The sequence below is a fragment of the Passer montanus genome, unplaced genomic scaffold (assembly GCF_014805655.1).
Source record: "Passer montanus isolate IOZ18808 unplaced genomic scaffold, ASM1480565v1 scaffold4, whole genome shotgun sequence".
Taxonomy (NCBI): domain Eukaryota; kingdom Metazoa; phylum Chordata; class Aves; order Passeriformes; family Passeridae; genus Passer; species Passer montanus.
Genome location: NW_024368818.1, coordinates 3,537,487 through 3,556,305, shown reverse-complemented (window position 1 = coordinate 3,556,305; position 18,819 = coordinate 3,537,487). Strand labels below are relative to the sequence as shown.

The following is an 18,819-nucleotide window of genomic DNA, read 5'->3' as shown; positions in this document are numbered from 1 at the left end:
TTATTTGATTGTCCTTGCCTTTTCATAAGAGAAATAAATTATGTTTCCAGCCCTCACCCTTCTAAACAGCAGGGAGATGGGTTTAAATTATAAGTATGGCAAACTACTTTGAACAGAACCCAAAAGCTTTGTGAAATACTACCTTTCAGAATTCCAGTCATAGACCACAGTCTTTCTGTTGTTGCTATGTTAATCCATTGAAATTTTGTTGAGGTGGCATCTTTCTTTAAACAGAAAGCATGAGTTAATGTAATACTCCACTTCAGAGGTTTTAACACAGATAGTAGCATTGTTGCATACTGTGCAGCCTAATATTGCCAAAGTAATTTACTCTTCATCTTTTTCCTTATCTTTCATTTGTTTTTTTAAAGACTGTCCATAGTCATTACAGGATTAGTTGTTTATGTTTATTAGTTGTTATGAAAGTCATATACTTGGGATGTCACATTTAAAATTATTCCTGCACTTTTATAAAATGAAGTGAAGGATTTGAAGTTCCTGGACTTCCTAGTCCAGATTCAAGGGAACTGTTAAATAACTTCAGAAAACTTATGCCACTTACGGCATGACTTTGTGAATATTCTCTTAGTAATAGGAATGAAGAAAACAAATGGCAGAATTGGCCTGTACCAGCGTAACTGAGGTAACGTGACTCTATACCTTGAGATATTTTGTAACATTTTGTAGAGAAAGGAACAAATGAGAGTGCATGAAGGTTGGTTTGTGGTTTGTCTCTTTTTTTCGTGGTTGTTTTGACAGAGTATTTCAAAAACCAAAATTGTGCCAATTACAAGTGTAATGCCAATAGAACAAAGCCATTAACTTATATCAAACATGCCAACAGAAGTAGACATCAATAGTTTTACTACTTACTCAGTTGGAATACTTTTACCCTCTGTGTAATTCACTGGAGGACCTGAAGAAATAGAGATACATTGATGTTCTGAGTGGCACTTTAAGAATACTTGAAACTCTGTAGGTTAGATGAAAGAAAAAGGTACTTGGAGTTCTCTCTAGATCAAAAGTAGAATTAGTCAGGCCTAAACTATTTCAAAGATACCTTGAAGTCCTAAAAGTTTGTTAGATGGGAACATTTCATAGCTTTCCAAAATTACTCAGTGCTTGACTTTTTCCTAGTTTCAGATTAAGGCGGCCACTTTTTGTTTTGGGGAAGGAGAAGAATCTGTTCTTTGAGTTTTGCAGAAATCTTTAAGGACTGCCTCCTCTTCATTTCCTTTTCCTTTTTATTGCTTGAGTTTTCAGATGGCCATTTGCTGTAGTAATGCAAATGCTGCGTGTTTTAGTTTTGTATAATGTTGTTATGAATTGGATATACTATCTGCTAGAAGTTAAAATCATACATATTTCTTAGCAAGATCTGGATCTTGAAGGATGGGGTAGATGAGGGATGGGAAAATTTTTGAGAAAAAAGGCTATGAAAAGAGGTGTATGTAAAGGGAGGGGTAAGAGATGTCTCTGTAATACCTGATCTGCTATTGCTGTTTTTGAAAATGAGAATTAAACAAGAAAATTAATCTGGCCTTTATGGATTTCTTGATGAAAAACGTAATATATAGTACTCCAGCATTGAGGGATCAGGATGCTTAGTCTCTTTTTAAAAATATTTGATGTTTACAATGTTTAGTATTTAGTAAGATTAACTTAGAGTTACTGTTCTTTTCTCTGAAAAAGATAAATAATAATTTATTTTACATTTATTTTCAGAAGTCAAAAGTTTAGTAGCTACATCTAAGCTGTGGGATCAGGGAATGTTTCCCCAGTTCCTGGGTGTAGGTATGCACCCTGTGTTTTCTCTGTATGCTAAGACCTTTCTGGCTTCTATTGAAATAAATAAAGCCAGTGAGTCCTGGCCATATGGAAGAAAGGGAGCAAAAATGCACTCCACTGCTCACCTGGGATGGGTAATCACAACACCAGGACTGTGGGGTGCACATTAAAGCACAATTTTTGTGCAGTTTCTAAGCTAGAATTATTGAAATTATGCTTAAGTTTTGGCTGTACACAACCTTTCTCCCTAATTTGGCACTTTGGTTCTGAGCACAGCTTTTTGGGTTGCAGCAAGGCTGGTCATGCTTTTCTGCAGTAGCAAATAGAGTTTTAAACAGTGCCTCATCTGCACCCTCCCTGAGCAATCTTGAACAGCGTGGAAGTTACAATGGTAGTGGCTAGTCTACCTATTTTTGTTGATGGGATTACAGTATAAGATTTCAAAGGAAATGAAAGCCTAGTGCACTGAGACCTGTAAATGCATGAGGCTGCAACTGATGGTTTTTGGGCAAGACTAAACTGTCTTAAAGAAATGCTTTTCTTTAGGCTCACCTTTTTTCATATAGAAATAACCCCCTAAGAAACTCACTCTCTCCTTTACTGGTGAAGTACAAAGTCAGCCAGGGCATTATGAAGCTGTTAGCACACATTCTGTTTTCACTTAACTCAGTGTGAGACTGAAGTTCTAATGGGAAAGGATACTCAAATTTTATAGCACTTAAACTTTTTATTATGTGGTTTGATATTGACTTTGGTTAAAATTAACTAGTGTATTATGTTGTCATAATCAGAATTAAATTGTAATCCTAAATTTACTCACTGTTTAGACCAGCTGTAATTTTAAAAATTGCAGAACATCAGTAGGAAATCTGTCTGACCTGTCTGGCTCTCTGTAATGGGTCCTATTCATTAAACTGAAGTGCTCTACAGGGCAAATACATCAAGTTCTAAAATGTTAAAACACTTGTTATAAAGAATTTGTCTTGTACCTGTAATAGCCAGAAGTGCCATTTTTTCCTTGCTAATACTCTTGGCTTCAAGGAGTCTTACTAGTCTTTTGCTATTGAAGATTATGTTTACTTACAAGAACTAGAAGCAGTGATGATACCTTCAGAACATTATGGTACAACAAATATCATATGCTGTTGCTCAATAAAAAGTTTGTTAGCTTAAGGCATAAAATCCTGTTTTATATGATCTGAGGTGTTTTAGTATAATGTTTTATACTGGCTCTAAAAAAAGCATGTTGCATTTGGTAAAAAGCTTGGCCTGGAGGACTGTAGTGTTTTGTTTATAAGGTCTTCCACTAACAGTGCCTCCTACTGAGATAAAAACCTGTGTACTTGAGAAGGAACTGGATATGTGGTTTTGAGTTCTTTCAGTTAATTAGCTCACTAACTTGTGTAGGGGGTTTTGGTTTTTTGTTGTCAATTTTTTTCTTATTTTTTAAGAGCTGCTAGGTAGATGTATCAGTATTTAAACTGGATGTAAACAACTTTAGTTTGAAATCTGTGGAAATTTGTAAATGCAACATCTGATATACTTTTTTTAAATGGAAGAAATAGCTTGGGTTTTCGAACTATTCCCTGCTAAGCAGAGATTGAAGGCTAACAACTTCAGTTGGCCTTTAAAATTTAGTTTTAACACTACTTGGTGTATACAGATGTTATTCAGCTTGGATCACGTAAGAATTTTGTGTTCCTAGCAAAAGTTGTTACTTTTCAACATACAGTGCCTTTCACTTGATTCAAAATGATTTTCCATTTAAATATTGAAATACTGAAATTATTTTAAGAGCTTGAAATATTCACATTTTAAAACTCTATATAAATATTAGAAACAGGAAAATTTGAATGAAAATAGCCCAGATGTCATCATGGTTTAGGAAAAAGGTCAAATCATCTGAGCTTTATAGAAATATTTGAATAAATCATCACTTTCACAGATATAGGATGTCAAGTATGTTCAAAGATGGAGAAGGCCATCTTGAGCAGAGGTGCAGATGTCTGTGGATTAAGAGTTTGGCACTGTATTTTATCTTTAATGGTTAAATTTTTAAAATAGTGCACTGAAAACTGTTTGGAAAAGACAGGAATAGTAGATTGTACTGTGAAAACTGTCAAAATATATTAATTATTTATCAGAATTAATTATTTTAAAATGTGTTAGTGACGGGCTAGCAAGTTGATTCTTTATTCCCCGAGGTTAAGATAAAAAAAGGAACTGAGACTGTAAATTTCCTCTTGGCAGACTGAAATTGTTTTTTGACAGTCCTGCATCTTAATGTGAATATGCAGGGAAAGTACTGTCAGCTTTTTAAAATTATGGAACAAACTCTGAAATTTTGAATGTATCTAATTCATTAAGGTACACAGAACTGTGCCTTTTGTAAATGGTTATTTAAACAGGTGGTTTGACTAGTTTACCCTATTGAATGGTGTTATGTAGCAGAGCTTAACAGAACTCAGTTATTACTTGTGTGGAAAAAAAATGAATTGTCATGTTACTGTGTAATTGACTTGCTTAAAAATGAACAATAAATTTAATAAAATAAAGTCATTGTCTTGTTTTTTATCTTAGTGTTCTGTTTAAATTTGGATGGTATACTGGAGTAGTTTTGAAGAATCCTATTTATTAAATTAACTTTAGGTAATACAGTTTTAGTTACATTAGTGTCAGTTCTTATGTTTCTAATTTGAAAGTTCTCCCTTACTCTGATTCCATTAATACCGGCGGCAAAATGTTGTTACCTATGAGTTCTCTCAAGGTTTTGATTAACATTTTAAAGCTGAAGGTGAGACTGGTTAATTTTTAAAAATACTAAATTATGTTTTTATGTTATTAGTTTGGGTTAGTTTCACCTTACTGCAATCAGTATTTTCTTAGATTTTTGGCAGGTTAATGTAGAGACAGACAGTTAAGTGAGAAAGTTCGATGAGGTAAATTCTGGGTTCTTAATGGGATTTGTTGAAAGCAATGATGTTCACATTATCAAATACTTGAATAAGTAAATAAAGGACCTCTTTACTATCAAAGAGTAAGGCAAGTTTGTTCTCATTTTTTTTGTACCAGGGCCACAGCCATCTCTGGGAGTTAGTTTTGGAACGCCATTCGGCTCAGGTATTGGCACTGGCTTGCAATCAAGTGGCTTAGGTTCTTCAAGCCTTGGAGGTACACTTTAACTTTTCTAATCTTTCATTGAATTATTATACCACACAGCTGAATCTCTTGCAAACCTTTAAATCCACTAAGAGGATGATCTGTTTCAGGGAAGGACCTTACAGTTTGGCAGGTCTGTGCTTTCCGGGCTTCTTCCTGCCTTGCAGGAGGAGTTGCTAGGGCTAAGCCATTGTAGTGAAACCCCAAGATGAACAGGATTAGGTCATCACAGAGAGGTTGTGCTCTAAAAGCTAGGGAAGGACATCAAGTGTGTTAGAACTACAAATTGATTAAATTTTACCTATATGAAAGTTAGGCACCTGAGACATTAGATCACACTGTAGGTTTTTCACCTTTCAGTATTTCACTCTGTAGGTGTTTCCAGCTTTTAACTATAGGAACCCATTTCTGCTTGTATTAAGATAAGAATAAATGTTAAAAAGTTACTGCAGTTCTGTGATCCTGAAATCTGTTTGCTTTAGCACTCACTCTGTGCCTCAGTGCTGAGGTGGGGAAAAAAATCTCTCCCCCAGCTGAAAAAGGAACATGTGAAAGTGAGGGAAAAATACTTATCAGAATATTAATAGTGCTGGTGGGGACTGTATTCCAGGAGGACATGTGAAAAAGTAGGTGATATTAAAAAAAAAATTCTAAGTTAATGTAGACCTTTTATTTTACATGTAATCTGTTCTCAGCACTAGAGCTACTAGAATTTTAGTGAGTACCAGAAGCCAATTGGCATGTAAATTTCCTGCCTGTATAGGTCGGGGTTCCTACAGATACTAATGTTTTCTGGAGCTTTTAGAAGATCTGCATAGAAAATTTTTACATCTGCTGAGCACAAACATAACATTTTTTCTTGTTACATCCTCCCTTCTCCGCAGCCTCAGTCCCCATTCCTATGTTTTACCTATGAGCTGAACATATGAGTCAGTGTTGTAATGTATTGCAAATAATTAAGTGTGGCTCAGTATTGAGAAGATGTTACTTGGACATTACATGAGCTTTACCTTTAATCATCATCTTAAAATACCTTTATATCTACCAGTGTCCCTTCTCATCAGATTTTAAGTGTTTTCAGATAAAAGAAAATCTGTATACCTAAACATGAAAAAAGTGAAAATAATATGCTAAAGAGAAATTACTTTGGAATTACCAGGTTTTCCTGCAATGTTTTAATTGCCATTAAAAAAACCCCACAAAATTCTTCCATTTCTGCTTGTAGGTTGTAGACTAAAGATTGTTCACCAGTCTTACATATGTAAATAAATGAGCATTCCAACTGCTTTTAGTTTTGTCCAAAAAACCTGACTTGTATTCTCTTTTTTTTCCTAGCTCTCTGCCTAGGAAGGTATTTGCTTGCATCATTAATTTGCAAAATGTCTTAACAAATCCATAAGACTCTGATAGAAGCAAATGTAGAAGAATAAATACATACCTGCAAAATAGCCTGTAGGTGTGCTCTTGGAAACAAATTGGCTGAATGATTACTTAAGTTTGTTTGGGATTTTAATCTTAGGCATTTGGGTTTTTGAACAGAACAATTTCTTGTGTATGCTCTGGAAGTGCTATTTTAATTGGGGAAATTTGCTCTCTTGACTAATGTTCCGTGTACTTTGGCAGTGATAAACAGAGCCTTTTACATTTAAGTATATAAATTATTAGCATAGATCCTATGCTTCAGTAGATATTTGCAGATACCTTGCCTGATCATTGGTTATGAATTTCAACCTAGCTGGGACAAAAGAGTTTAAATGAACTGTCTTACACAGAAATTATATTTGTCATTACCTACCCTTAATACCTCTTTGATTTAAAAATCACAGAAAACTTGAGAACACTGCTCCAGATAGTGTGTTCAGTCCTTACTCATTTCAAAATCCCGAAAATATTTCTGTAAAGGAATGGTAAAGGCTCAGTTTGCAGTAAATAAAAGGATTTTTCCTGACACTTGAAACTTAAGATGGGAGCATGATTTCCTCAACCATAAATACAAATACTGTTTTCTTCTTGAAAACCTGAGACAGCCAAAATCAGAGTATATAGTTTCCTTATAGTTCCTATTGTCTGGCCTCTATTTCAAATTTCAAATATCAATTTACTTTTCCTTCAGAGTGACCTCATATCAATAACACAATTTGAAACCTTAAAAAATTTGTATTTTGAAATTTTGAATGTCAGTTGCAAAATCAACAGAATTGAATTTTGTCACAGCTGTACATTTATGGCTGCCATTTTATGATGATTTTTCACTTTAAATGTTGCACAATTGGTTTCTGTTTTCTATTTAATCTATTTTGTAGTTTCCTAGATAAATCTGATCCCTAATAACCTGGGAGGGGGACGACTCTCAATTAAGCCAAGTGTAAACTGAAGAAGATACTTCCTCTGTTTTAAGTGTAATTCTTTTTTTTCTAGAGTTGTAGAGGAAGATTGTAACTTTCTGTAATAAGTCATGTATCTTGTATCAACATTTCTTAATTTTGGCTCATTTGGTTACCATGTCCTGCCAATCTAATGGCAATTCAATAGCAATTTCTTAAACTCTGATAGTACACACACCTGTTTTTATAATTTTTCCTTTACTCACTTTTGGATTTTGAAGGTAGTATTTTTCTCAATGCTTTCCAGTTTGCACTGTTTTCTTAACACAATGCTGTGTCAAGGATAAATGCTCTTCAGACAATAATCTTAGGAGTATTTGTTTATCAAATAATGCTTAGAATTATGTTTGGGTTTAGAATACTCACCTAAAACCTATTGCTGTGTCTGTAATTTTTTTTTTTGTTGTATGTCTTTACTATTATTCTACTAGGATTTGGAAGTAGCTCTGCCTTTGGAAGTAGTGCCACAGGAGCGTCATCATTTGGGTTTGGAACTACAAGTAAACCATCAGGAAGTCTAAGTGCAGGTCGGTTTGTTTCTTTTGAATTCAAAAATCAAGTTTATCTTAAAGCAAGTCTTATAATCAAACTGCTGCTCTCACTCCAAGAAATTGGTTGTTTAAAGTTGCGTGTGTATATCACTATCAACATAACTGTTCACTTGCTAGAGACACATTTTCAGATAAGTTTTTGGGTTCTGTTAAAGATATCCTATGTAGACAATATTGACTGAGCATTAATGTTTCCCATTTCATGGTGTCTGTCCTAGTTGAGAGTGGAAGCAGGAAGATCACATGCAGCCTCATACACAGAAGAGCAGTGTCACTTGAATGCATTGGGATCAGTTACTGATTGAAATTAGGGTATAAATTAGTGACAAATATACTAGTAATTTGACTTACTATATTTACAAATGAAGTTAAAATTATTTCCTGGAAGCCCAGAGGTTTCCTTAAAAATGTGTAAGTGTTTACTCTATTTGAATAGTAAGTTATATGTATTGTATTTCTGCATATATTCATAATTCATTTTATTAACTACTTTGAAAACATTTCTGTGGCAATTGAACTACACAGTACTCATTTAGCTATTTTGGCTTCATTTTTTGTGGGGTGATAAAATATGGATGCTATTGCACCTTAACTCAGAAGTCTGAAATACAGCTGGCATCCCTATTTACCTTCTAAATAGGAATAATAGCTTACTAAATTATTACTAAGCAAAGCTTCTATAGTCTGTCTTTGCAATCTTTTTTCAATGACACATTGAAGGAGGATCATGTCTCAAGAAAAATGTTTGATCAACTGCTATTAAAAGAAAACAACATTTAGTGGTATTTACTAGGAAGCACTGTGATTTGTATTCTGGATTCTCCTTGGTTAGTGATGAGTTGCTGGACCTGTAAATACTTTAAGCTTTGCATTGTAAGGTGAAAATGGCTCAGTGAGTTGGCTGTGTAATATTTGTGAATGTTAACAACCTAGTAGGTTCTTGATGGAACTCTTTACAGTATCTGGTGTCCAAGCATCAGCCTTCTTTTACTTAGTTCTTAATATGAGAAACGATTGGAAGACTTACACTGCTTATGGTTTTATCTTGTAGCCTATTGTTCCCGAGTCTATATTAAATAATATTGCAGTGTTTAAAGCTGCTGGATTGCAAAGTTAATAGTTTAGTTTTTAACATATTAAAAATAGAATTACAAAACTACTTGTATGGAGCAGTTGTCCATCACTAAGGAGGTATCAAGCCAAAATAAATAACAAGAGTTAAGACTCTGTTGATGGTGTGCAGAGGCAATTTAGATACTGTTTCCCTTAAACAGACTTTGTCATGGAGTCAGTGCCATTAGTCTCTTTTGCAAATGAAGGGATTGCACCCAGTTGTCAATTACCTCAAAAGAGTCTCAGCTACTTTCTGTAGCTGAATAAAACCAGGTGAAATGTAACTTCTGTCATTTTTTGCTTAGAAAATCAAGTGGTCATGAAATCCTTGTCTAGATGGGTTATGGAATAGAAATCACTATAAAAAATTTGGGAGCCCAGAAACATTAATTTTACCTTCTACATCCAAAACCTTATCTCATATAGCACCTGGATTGCATATTATCTTTAATTTTATTGAGGGTGTATAAATGTGTATAAATGGATTTGAATGATACCTGAGGCTAGCTAGGTTATATTTACTTCTTTTAAATTCGTTGTGTGTCCTGTTTGTTAGGTATCATTTACAGGATCCTGAAAGCATATTCTGGTTTATCTTACAGTATAATGGTTGCATCTTGTTTCTGAATCTATTTCTTTGAAAAAGCTAAGAAAGTGGGATGAATATGGGTTATGGGGTTCACTGTTGTTGCTGCTCGGGTTTAGATATGAGCAGTTAAGTATTTTCCCAGACTGATGTGTCTGGGAACACTAGGGTAAGTGTGTGTTCCAAAACACTGTTACAGGCTGCTTAGGCTGCCCCAGCTCTCTGCAGTTTTTCCACCAGTTTGATCTTACCTTAAAACTATAATTACAGATCCCTAAATTGGTTCTGTGTTTGATTTTTATAAGTTAGGTTTAATTGCTTTAAAAGATGCAAAAATGTTTGTAGTGGTATTACTGCTCTTCTCAGTTTCACTTTGTGTTTGAGGAGAAAATTCTGAGTCCTCTGATAGTCTTTGAGCATCTTCTAATAGTAGATTTGGCTTGGTCCAGGAATGGTTGTTGTGTTCATCAGCAGATGAAAAGCAGAGAGCTTCAGTCTCCTTGCAGTTTCTTTAGTGGACACAGTTGTGAGATGGAACAGTGTCTCAGGCATCCCTCTGAAACACACAGATACTCTGGAAAGCTGATTGTAAAATAAGTCCCATTTAATTCCTACTCTTACTCATTTAATGGCAACCAAAAGGCTCATGTAGTGGGCTATTTTAAAGGACATTCAGACTCTCAAAGTAACAGGAAAAGGAAAAAAATCACCATTGAATTTATTTAACAATTTAATAAAATGTTAAGAGGAAGGGGAGTGTTCAAAGACAATTTTTGTGAAATAGATGCTAAGTATACTTTGAAGATCTGCGTGGAAGTTCTTGTTGGAGACTTATTTTTGTTGAAGAGTTGCAGTCTCAGTAAATTAGATAAGAGATAATCAAGTGGGATCATGGTTGTATGCACTCATACTGCTGAAAAACAGACCTTAATATAGTCTATGAGCAGCTTTTAGATAGAGAGGCTATAATAGATCAGTCAAAGCTGTTCTTGAAATACTTTTTGATCTAGAGCACCCATTGTGGTATGGGAGATGAAAGCAGAAATGGATTGCCATCTGATGAACTGCTGCTTCTCCCTGTAGTATTAAAATGATCCAAAAAATGCTGTTACGGGGAGGCGTGTACTCACCTTTGGCTTACCAAAGGTAAAGGGCTGGCAGAAGCAGAGATGCACAAACACAGTGAATAAAGTGTGATCATAACACTGTTCAGGCAGATGTGAGGCTGTGTCCTTGAAGGGCATGTTGTCATTTACTTCCTGAAAATCACTGTTCACACCTAAATAATACTAATTTCAGCAAGGACATTTTTGATCACATCATACCTATGGTTCAAGGCTTTGTGAGTCTTCCATCTAAACTGAGCTGTTCTGTGACTGATTGTCTTTTCTTGCAACAGAAGTAAGACTCAATGTATATCTTGTTTAAGTATTTTATCTTGAAGATTTTTCATTTGAGCATTCATGTTTAGGATTTGGTTTACTTCTAACAAAACTTGGTACCTTGGACTTGTTATGCTGCTATGTCAGGAGAAAACCATGCAGATGAATTTCACATCTGCCTTTGTATACTTTTATGGTTACCCTTAATGTCACTTCTTACATAACAGCTATTACTTTCCAAGATGTATCTAAATTAACAAGCATGTTCTCAGTCTTCTATCCCATAGTTTATGCATCTCTTATTGTAATATTACTCAAAAAAGTGTGGCCTGCCTTCCTTGCATGCTTCAAAATAATCCCTGTATCTAGAAGCAGCAAGGTGGAGGTAATTTATGAACACTTTACTCTTGCCCACCAAACTCCTGACACTACAGGTCACATGCAGCTTTACTATGAATGGCATTCATGATATTTTCTATGGGAAGTGAGGCTTGCCTGTTATTTCACATACATGAAGTAAAAGGTCACTTTTTTTCATTCATGAGACTCCCTGATCCATCTTAGCTGGGATTCAGTCGTCACGGAAATGGGGTAACACTTGCATATGTTTCACCCCTTACATCCTAGGATGAGAGACAAATTAACCCACAAAATTTAGACAAGACCCAAATGTCCACTATCAGTCACTATCATTAGTCACACTCTAGATCTCCAAAACCATTACACTGACAATGAGTTCTATGTAGGCAACTGCGTGCTGTAAGACTGTGAGTTACTGGAATGCTGATAATGAATTTTCTTGACAAGATGACGTGTGTAACCCAAGTCCAGACATTGCAGGAGGAAGAGTTTCATGTTAGTATTTGAAGTAGTTCTTAATGCAGAGTGTCAGTAACAACTGAGAGAACAGAAGACATCAGGCTTGTGAGAGCTACTTTAGGATTCTGATGAGACAACCAGTTGGGATTTTATTTCTGTACTCCAAAAATATTTTAGGCACTGAGTTGAAGATACTGATGTGACCAAAGGATTGCTTCAGCTGTCAGCTAGAGAACTAATGAAGCAATATGAAGTAATGCACATTGAGAATATACTCTTTCTTGATTGTGAACAAGTCTAATTTTTCTTATTATCTTAATTGTTTGCAGATTTTCATACAACTTGTATGAAGCTCTTTGTTAAAATCTGAACTTGCTCGTGTCTTACTTATTATTTTGTGGTCTCTTGAGACAACAAAAAGTCAAGTTGGGAAGTTCTGCTTCTTAAAGCAATCTTTGAGAAATTTCTAGCATTCTCTAATAGTTTCAATTGTTATCTAAGTTGATTATGCATAATTGATACAAATTTATAACAGAAAGTGAAATGAGTTAGTGTTACTGTTGCTGAAAATTGTAGGGGGACTTTTTCCAACTGATCTTGTTTCACAGCTGCACCATATGTTCAGTTTGTTTACCTTGATAGAAGAGGGTAGAAGAGTTAAAACAGCACCATTTGCTCAGCCAGTCATGAGTTTTTCCAAAGCTTTGTTTCCAGCACTGTTTTTTGGTTTGTCATAAGGGGTGTTTTAAATACAAACAGTCTGGCAAGGAGTTTTTGAGCCTTTTCTGCCTCACATTTAAGGAGTGGTCTGTGCCACGTGTGTAGGAGGAAGACTGAGCACTCCAACTCCAGCTTTGCCATTTCTCTGCTGTGCGGGAAGTGAGTGGTCCATGGTCCACCTGTACCTGCTCCCTTCCCTCCACCTTAGGAGTGCACCACCTGTTTATGCTGAGAACTTGAGGAATTGTGGTTCTTCTGCTGTACAGTTTCAGTGGGACTTTTGTGTGCTCCTCTTGTATGGGTAATAGTATAATAGACTTGTGATTTAGGATATAATTGTTGGCACTCACTGAGGTAGTTTCTGTTAGTGCTGCATTATCCAAGTTGCCATGGCAAGTCTAAGTGCTCTAGCAATGTGATTTACCATTGTTGATCCACGTTGCTATAAAGTGTTACAACTGCTGGTAATAAAGTGGCTGCTGGTAAAACTTCAAGGAGAACAAATTTACAATCCTGATATAACTGATGTTTTAAAATATTTTTCCCTCCCCCATAAGGCTTTGGGAGCTCGACTACATCTGGGTTTAACTTCAGCAATCCTGGCATCACAGCATCAGCTGGCCTGACATTCGGGGTATCTAATCCTGCATCTGCAGGCTTTGGGACAGGAGGGCAACTTCTTCAGCTGAAGAAACCTCCAGCTGGAAACAAGCGAGGGAAAAGATAGGCACCCCTTTTAGGGAGGGGGAAGAGCATCAACTTTCTTCATCTGAAAAGTCTATTTTTGTAGATTGATACATTAATTAAATTGCATCCCAGGAGATTTATAAAAATTTTGCTACTTTTCCCTAGTGAAATCATATTGAACAGCTATTTTCTTGTGAATAGAAACCCGTTTATGTATTTTTATTTTGGGCCCTAGTTTTAGAAATGTTCTATACTGCATTATTATTAAAGAATCTTGTAAAATCATCTATTTAACCTAATGTTAGTAGCAGAATATTTTTTGTTAATAAGCTTTATACCATATGAATATATGCATATTTGTTTTTTTTGTACAGATAAAATATATTCTAGTACAAATACTAGAGTTCATATCTTCTGTTCCTGGATATGGCCTTTAAATCTACTTCAGGGTGTTTTTGTGTATATGGATGTAAATATATACAGTACAGTGCACACATCTGTGTGTATGTATGTGTATATATATATATGTATAAAACACAGATGTGCATACCTTCCCCCACAGACAGATCTCCTTTTCTTTGTGTGTTCTGTTTCTCCATGTTGCCCTATGGTCCCATATCTTGATGTTCCTAGGAATTTCAAATAGTGGGTCTCCAGGCTGTGTCATCATTGCTCCTGTGTTTTGTTGTTTAAAACCAGCTGAAATACAATGTTTACTATTTCATAAAGTTTGGTAGATAGTGGTTAGTAGCTGTTTTGGTTTTGTTTTGGTTTTTTTTAACCTTTTTCTTGGCCCATTTAGCAACCAACTCTAAAGAAGAATCTTGAGATTTTGACACAGACATTTCATAGGTAATGTTCCCAAACTGTTGAATTTTGTTTTTCTCCTGAGCTGAAGAGTAGGGCACTGCTGGGTTTAAGCTGAAAGCTCAGGATGCCACAAGGTTTGTGTGCAAACAGAAGTTGTCAGGCTGGATGAGCTTTTCCCTGCATTTGGGAGAGATAAGATGCACTGTCCTAATGAAAACCCAAATTAAGTGTTACAAACCCAAATTAAGTGTTACAAACCCAAATTGCTTCACGAGCTTCTCTTCAGCACTGCCTTAAAAGCAGTTGGGCATCTGCTTTTAAACAAGGTGTGGTACAGTAACTTGCTGTTCAAGAACAGAGGAGGGAAATTATGTAATTTGAAGGTTAAAGCTATTGCAGCAGTTACATACCGTAACATCATAGTTTGTTGTTCTGCATCTCCAATTTGGTGTGCACTAGGAATATCCAGGAAAATATCTTAAGAAGGAAATAATAGATCAATTGATTCTTTGCAAGTAATGATACCAGGTTGATGTGTGAGCATGAAACTTTGGAGCCAAGTTGATTTTATGTAGAGGTTTTGTCATTGGCTTTCTATTGTTAAAGTATTACTACCATTTTGTATGTTTTGGAAATGTCTGCATTCACCAGTGATTGCTCTTTGACAAATGTTTGGTTTGTCACTTAATCTGATAAAATTAAGGGAATCTGAGCACAGAATTCTTCACTTTTGTACTTGTATGTTATTGCATCTTTGTGAGCAGTCTCTTAGGAAGGGATATGTGTTTTTTTAAATGTCACAGAAAAATAAAGCTTATGGTTTATTTTGATTTCAACCTGTTTTTAAACTTTTACTGGGCTGCAGTCAAAACTGTAATGTTTGTATTTCTTTGTTACTGCTTTTTTTAATAGTTAATATGTTAAACCACTGGACTCTTATAATGTATTAATTTGTGAAACTAATTCTAAAAGTGTACTGTTTGTCCATATGTGCAACTTACCATTGTGCAAACAATAAAACAATAATGCTGTGATCCTTGTAATACATACTTGCCTATCTGAGAAATCATTTTCTATCGTTCTCCTACATTATAGGAGAAACAAAAACCTCGTTGGCTAATATATAGAACTGTTCTTTCTGGAATTCATATAGTGCAGAATTGTTCTTGCTGAAGTTAGGGCCTTGATCCTGGATTGAAAGTGCAGAGGGAGAGGGGGTAAAGGGACATATTGTATTGTAGGGTTGTCTAGAATTTCTTCACAGTGCACAATGTAGGCCTGGATCATGGTGTGATGTAACACAGTGCTGGGAATGGCTTTGTAAATTGGGAAACAGTCTGAGCTTCCTGGGTACCTGTCCTCTTTCTTTTCCAATGAAACAGCAGTTATGTTCTTAATTTAGCCTAAGTAAAAAACTGATTATATAATAGAATAATCACATATATTAGTACAAACTGAAGTCAAAATGGGATTTGAAATAATTATATTCCCAGACTGTTACTTGGGTGGTTGAATTTTGCCATGATTTTTGGGCATCAGCACTGTAGACATTGTTTCAAATTTTTCACCTCAATATTATACTCTAATCATATTAACACATCAATTTAAAGGCGTGTTAATATGATTAGAGTGTAATATACTAATGCATTCAAGGTGTGGCCTGGTTTTCTACAAGGCAGGTGAAGAAGCTGACCTATATTTAAACACCATGAAACTAAATCAAGTCTAGATTATCTGTTCTGTAAAGAAAGAAAAGTCTGGTCTGGAAGAATGTTCACGTACATGTGGAAGACATGGTTTTCTGTTAGTTTGTGCCTTGTTGTACAACTGTGGTATGAACTTGCATATGTGACCTCTTTCTTTTGCTAGAAGTAACTTTGTTTTTCCTTCAGCGTTCTCTCTACGATGAAGACAGCAGAAGGAAAGGAGCTGGGCCTTAGATTACTTAATTCAGGAATTTCTGATCCAGAATTTCTTTGTGCTTGTGTGTGCTTCTGTTTCTGTCAAATCAGTTAGGTAGATACTACACTTAGCTACGTCTTTCTTGTGGATTGTGAGAGATTGGAGATTGAAATAAGGTGGAGCGGGTCAGAGTTTATGCATCTTCCTCACTACAAAAAATCCAAATTCAGCTACAGTCCCTCCATCTACATGTTCCTAACATAACTGCATTTTGGATCATGATTGCATTTATAGCATCATTTTTTTAAAAATTGAAATAAGGTTCAAGAATACAGCTTTTGTGGCCTTTCTCCCCCCTGTTTGATGTCAGTGGTAATTCTTTAGTTATTTTCACTCCACTACTCATGAGGAGAATAGAAATAATCCAACCATTCATGTCAGCTCAATTATGTTACTGGTTATACTTGGAATATGTCAGCAGAAGTACCTTCTAGATTCTTAATGAGAAATTAAGAGTATCCATCAGACCATAAATGCCTTATGCTCTATGAAAAGTTTGTTTTCCTAAAACTTTTTACAATTTCTAAGAACAAAAAACTATCTCTGCAAAAATGTTCAGCAATAAATTATGTAGTTTTGGGACTAACTGCTGGGATTGTGCTGTCAGGCTGTTACTCTCTTCCCTCCTATTCAGTACCTTCCAGCGCTGTGGCTGCTGTCTCCAGACACTGATGGATGGTTAAAGTATCACGGGCATTGACTGGTATGGAGTCTTGTGGAAATGGGCAGCTGGGTTTGGGGAGGGGCATGACATGGAGTTGATGCCTGCAGCAGCTTGGGAAGACTGTGGTTACCCACTGTGAGAAGTCCATGGAGCTCCAGCACAGCTGTGACGTTCCATCTCCACTCAACTGGTAGGTTCCTTCAAAGGAGATGGAGGTATGATGGGGATGGAGTGTGGGGAGAGGTGAGGGGATGTAAGGCACAGGGCTTACTGCTGTGAATGGCACGATTCCATTCAGGATCATTTTTTCTGAGCTCAATGTTGAATGTTCATCAGGTGGCAGGAGGCTGCCAGTTACGTACTGCCACCGCAGGACCCCTGTGGGAGTAGCTGTCACGCAGCACATGCAGTGAAATGGTCAGAGACCTGCTGTGCCACTTAAAGAGCTGCAAGTCTGTGGGGCTGGATGGGGTCCACCCAAGGATACTGGAAGAGCTGGTGGAAGACCTGGCTGAGCTACTTTCAGTTGTTTACCAGCGGTCCCAGCTAACCAGGGAGGTCCTGGTTGAATGGAGGTCAAATGGGACACCTGTCTGCAAGAAGGGTCAGAAGGAAGATCCAAGGAACTACAGGCCTGTCAGCACAATCTCAGTGTTGGGGAAGGTCATGGAGCAAATCATCTGAAGTGCTCTCATGTGGCATGTGCAGGACAACCAAGGGATCAGGCCCAGCCAGCAGGTGGGGTTATGAAGGGCAGGTCCTGCTTGACCAACCTGATCTCCTTCTGTGACAAGGTGACAAGCTCAGTGGATGAGGGAAAGGTTGTGTATGTTTTCTGCTTGGACTATTGTAAAGCCTTTGACTCGTTCTCCCACAATGTCCTCCTGGAGAAACTGGCTACTCATGGCTTGGACAGGTGCATTTGTATCAGCAGTAGCGTTGTCAGCAGGGGCAGGGCAGTGACCGTCCCCCTGTACCCAGCACTGCTGAGGCCACAGCTCCAATCCTGTGCTCAGCTCTGGGCCCCTCACTGCAGGAAAGACATGGAGGGGCTGGAGCGTGTCCAGGGAAGGGCAACGGAGCTGGGGAAGGGTCTGGAGCACAAGTGCTGTGAGGAGCAGCTGAGGGAGCTGGGGGTGTTCAGCCTGGAGAAAAGGAGGCTCAGGGGGACCTCATCACTCTCTGCAGCTGCCTGACAGGAGGGTGCAGCCTGGTGTGTGTCAAGTCTCTTCTCCCAGTCAACAAGTGACAGAAAAGAGGAAATGGCCTCAGGTTGTCTTAGGGCAGGTTTAGTTTGGATATTGGGGAAAAATTCTTAACTGAAAGGCTTGTTGTCAAGCACTGGAACAGGCTGCCTAGAAAAGTGGTGGAGTCACTATGCCTGGAAGTGTTCAGAAACAATGTGGGCTTACTACTTAGGGACAGAAGTTAGTGGCTAGGTTAATGGTCAGACTTGGTCTTTTCAATCTAAACAGTTCTGTGACAAGGTATGTCACCCTTTGTTTCCTTGTTGTAAACATTTTCTGGCACACTTTTTTTTTAAGGCAGTAGAATTTTGTTGAACTTCAATATTTGAATAATCCTTCTGACTCATTTGACTCCTGTTGCTAGGAGGTTTATTACTTAATGCTTTTTTCACTCCGCCTCAGGAATTTAATCTTTATAACCCATGGCTGCTGTTAAATGCCACAGTGAGGAGGTGAGTAAGCTGCATGTTTCATTAGCTTTGTTTTCTGTTTTCTCACGCTTTAGAAGTAAGGCAATTCTAGCTTATTATGAGCAGGTTATAATTAAGTTTGGAAGCTTCTACAAACTAGAAGAGCTTCTGGTTTGATTTCCCTTTTGTTTGAGTATGAATCAGCCCCCACCAGGATAATGGGTCATTTCTGTTGAACAGTTGTATGGAAAACTTGGAATACATAGTCCTGTCCTAAATAGGTCAAAAGCTGAAGAGGCAAAAGATAGGTATGTTCAGTTAATGTTTTCTAGACTGATGGATTTATCTTTTTTTCTTCTCTCTTTGATACAGGGATCACTATACGGCGTGTGCTTGGGTACCAGCGAGACAGCAGTTTATTAGAAAGTCGTGTAATTGCTTCCAAATTAAAGTTCTGATTAGAAGCTGGCATATAGCTCCTGTCTGTGCATTTAATATGGCACTTTGTGGTAACAGGATATGCTTCTGGGGTTATGA

The 18,819-nt window shown here is 36.9% G+C and overlaps 1 protein-coding gene across 5 annotated transcripts in view; it reads left to right on the top strand.

The window, feature by feature from the left end:
• Positions 1-18,744, top strand: part of NUP58 (nucleoporin 58) — a 40,285-nt gene extending 21,541 nt beyond the window's left edge. For 2 of the 5 annotated variants that reach the window (XM_039718391.1, XM_039718390.1), the window contains exons 14-16: positions 4,861-4,959; positions 7,763-7,858; positions 13,060-15,046. In XM_039718391.1, coding sequence (XP_039574325.1) covers positions 4,861-4,959; positions 7,763-7,858; positions 13,060-13,229 — 365 coding nt within the window. In that variant the 3' untranslated portion in view covers positions 13,230-15,046. Of the gene's footprint in view, positions 1-4,860; positions 4,960-7,762; positions 7,859-13,059; positions 15,047-16,595; positions 16,665-18,654 lie in introns of those variants that run through there. The other 3 variants (XM_039718394.1, XM_039718395.1, XM_039718392.1) reach the window with 3 other exon arrangements.
• Positions 18,745-18,819: the final 75 nt, after the last annotated feature.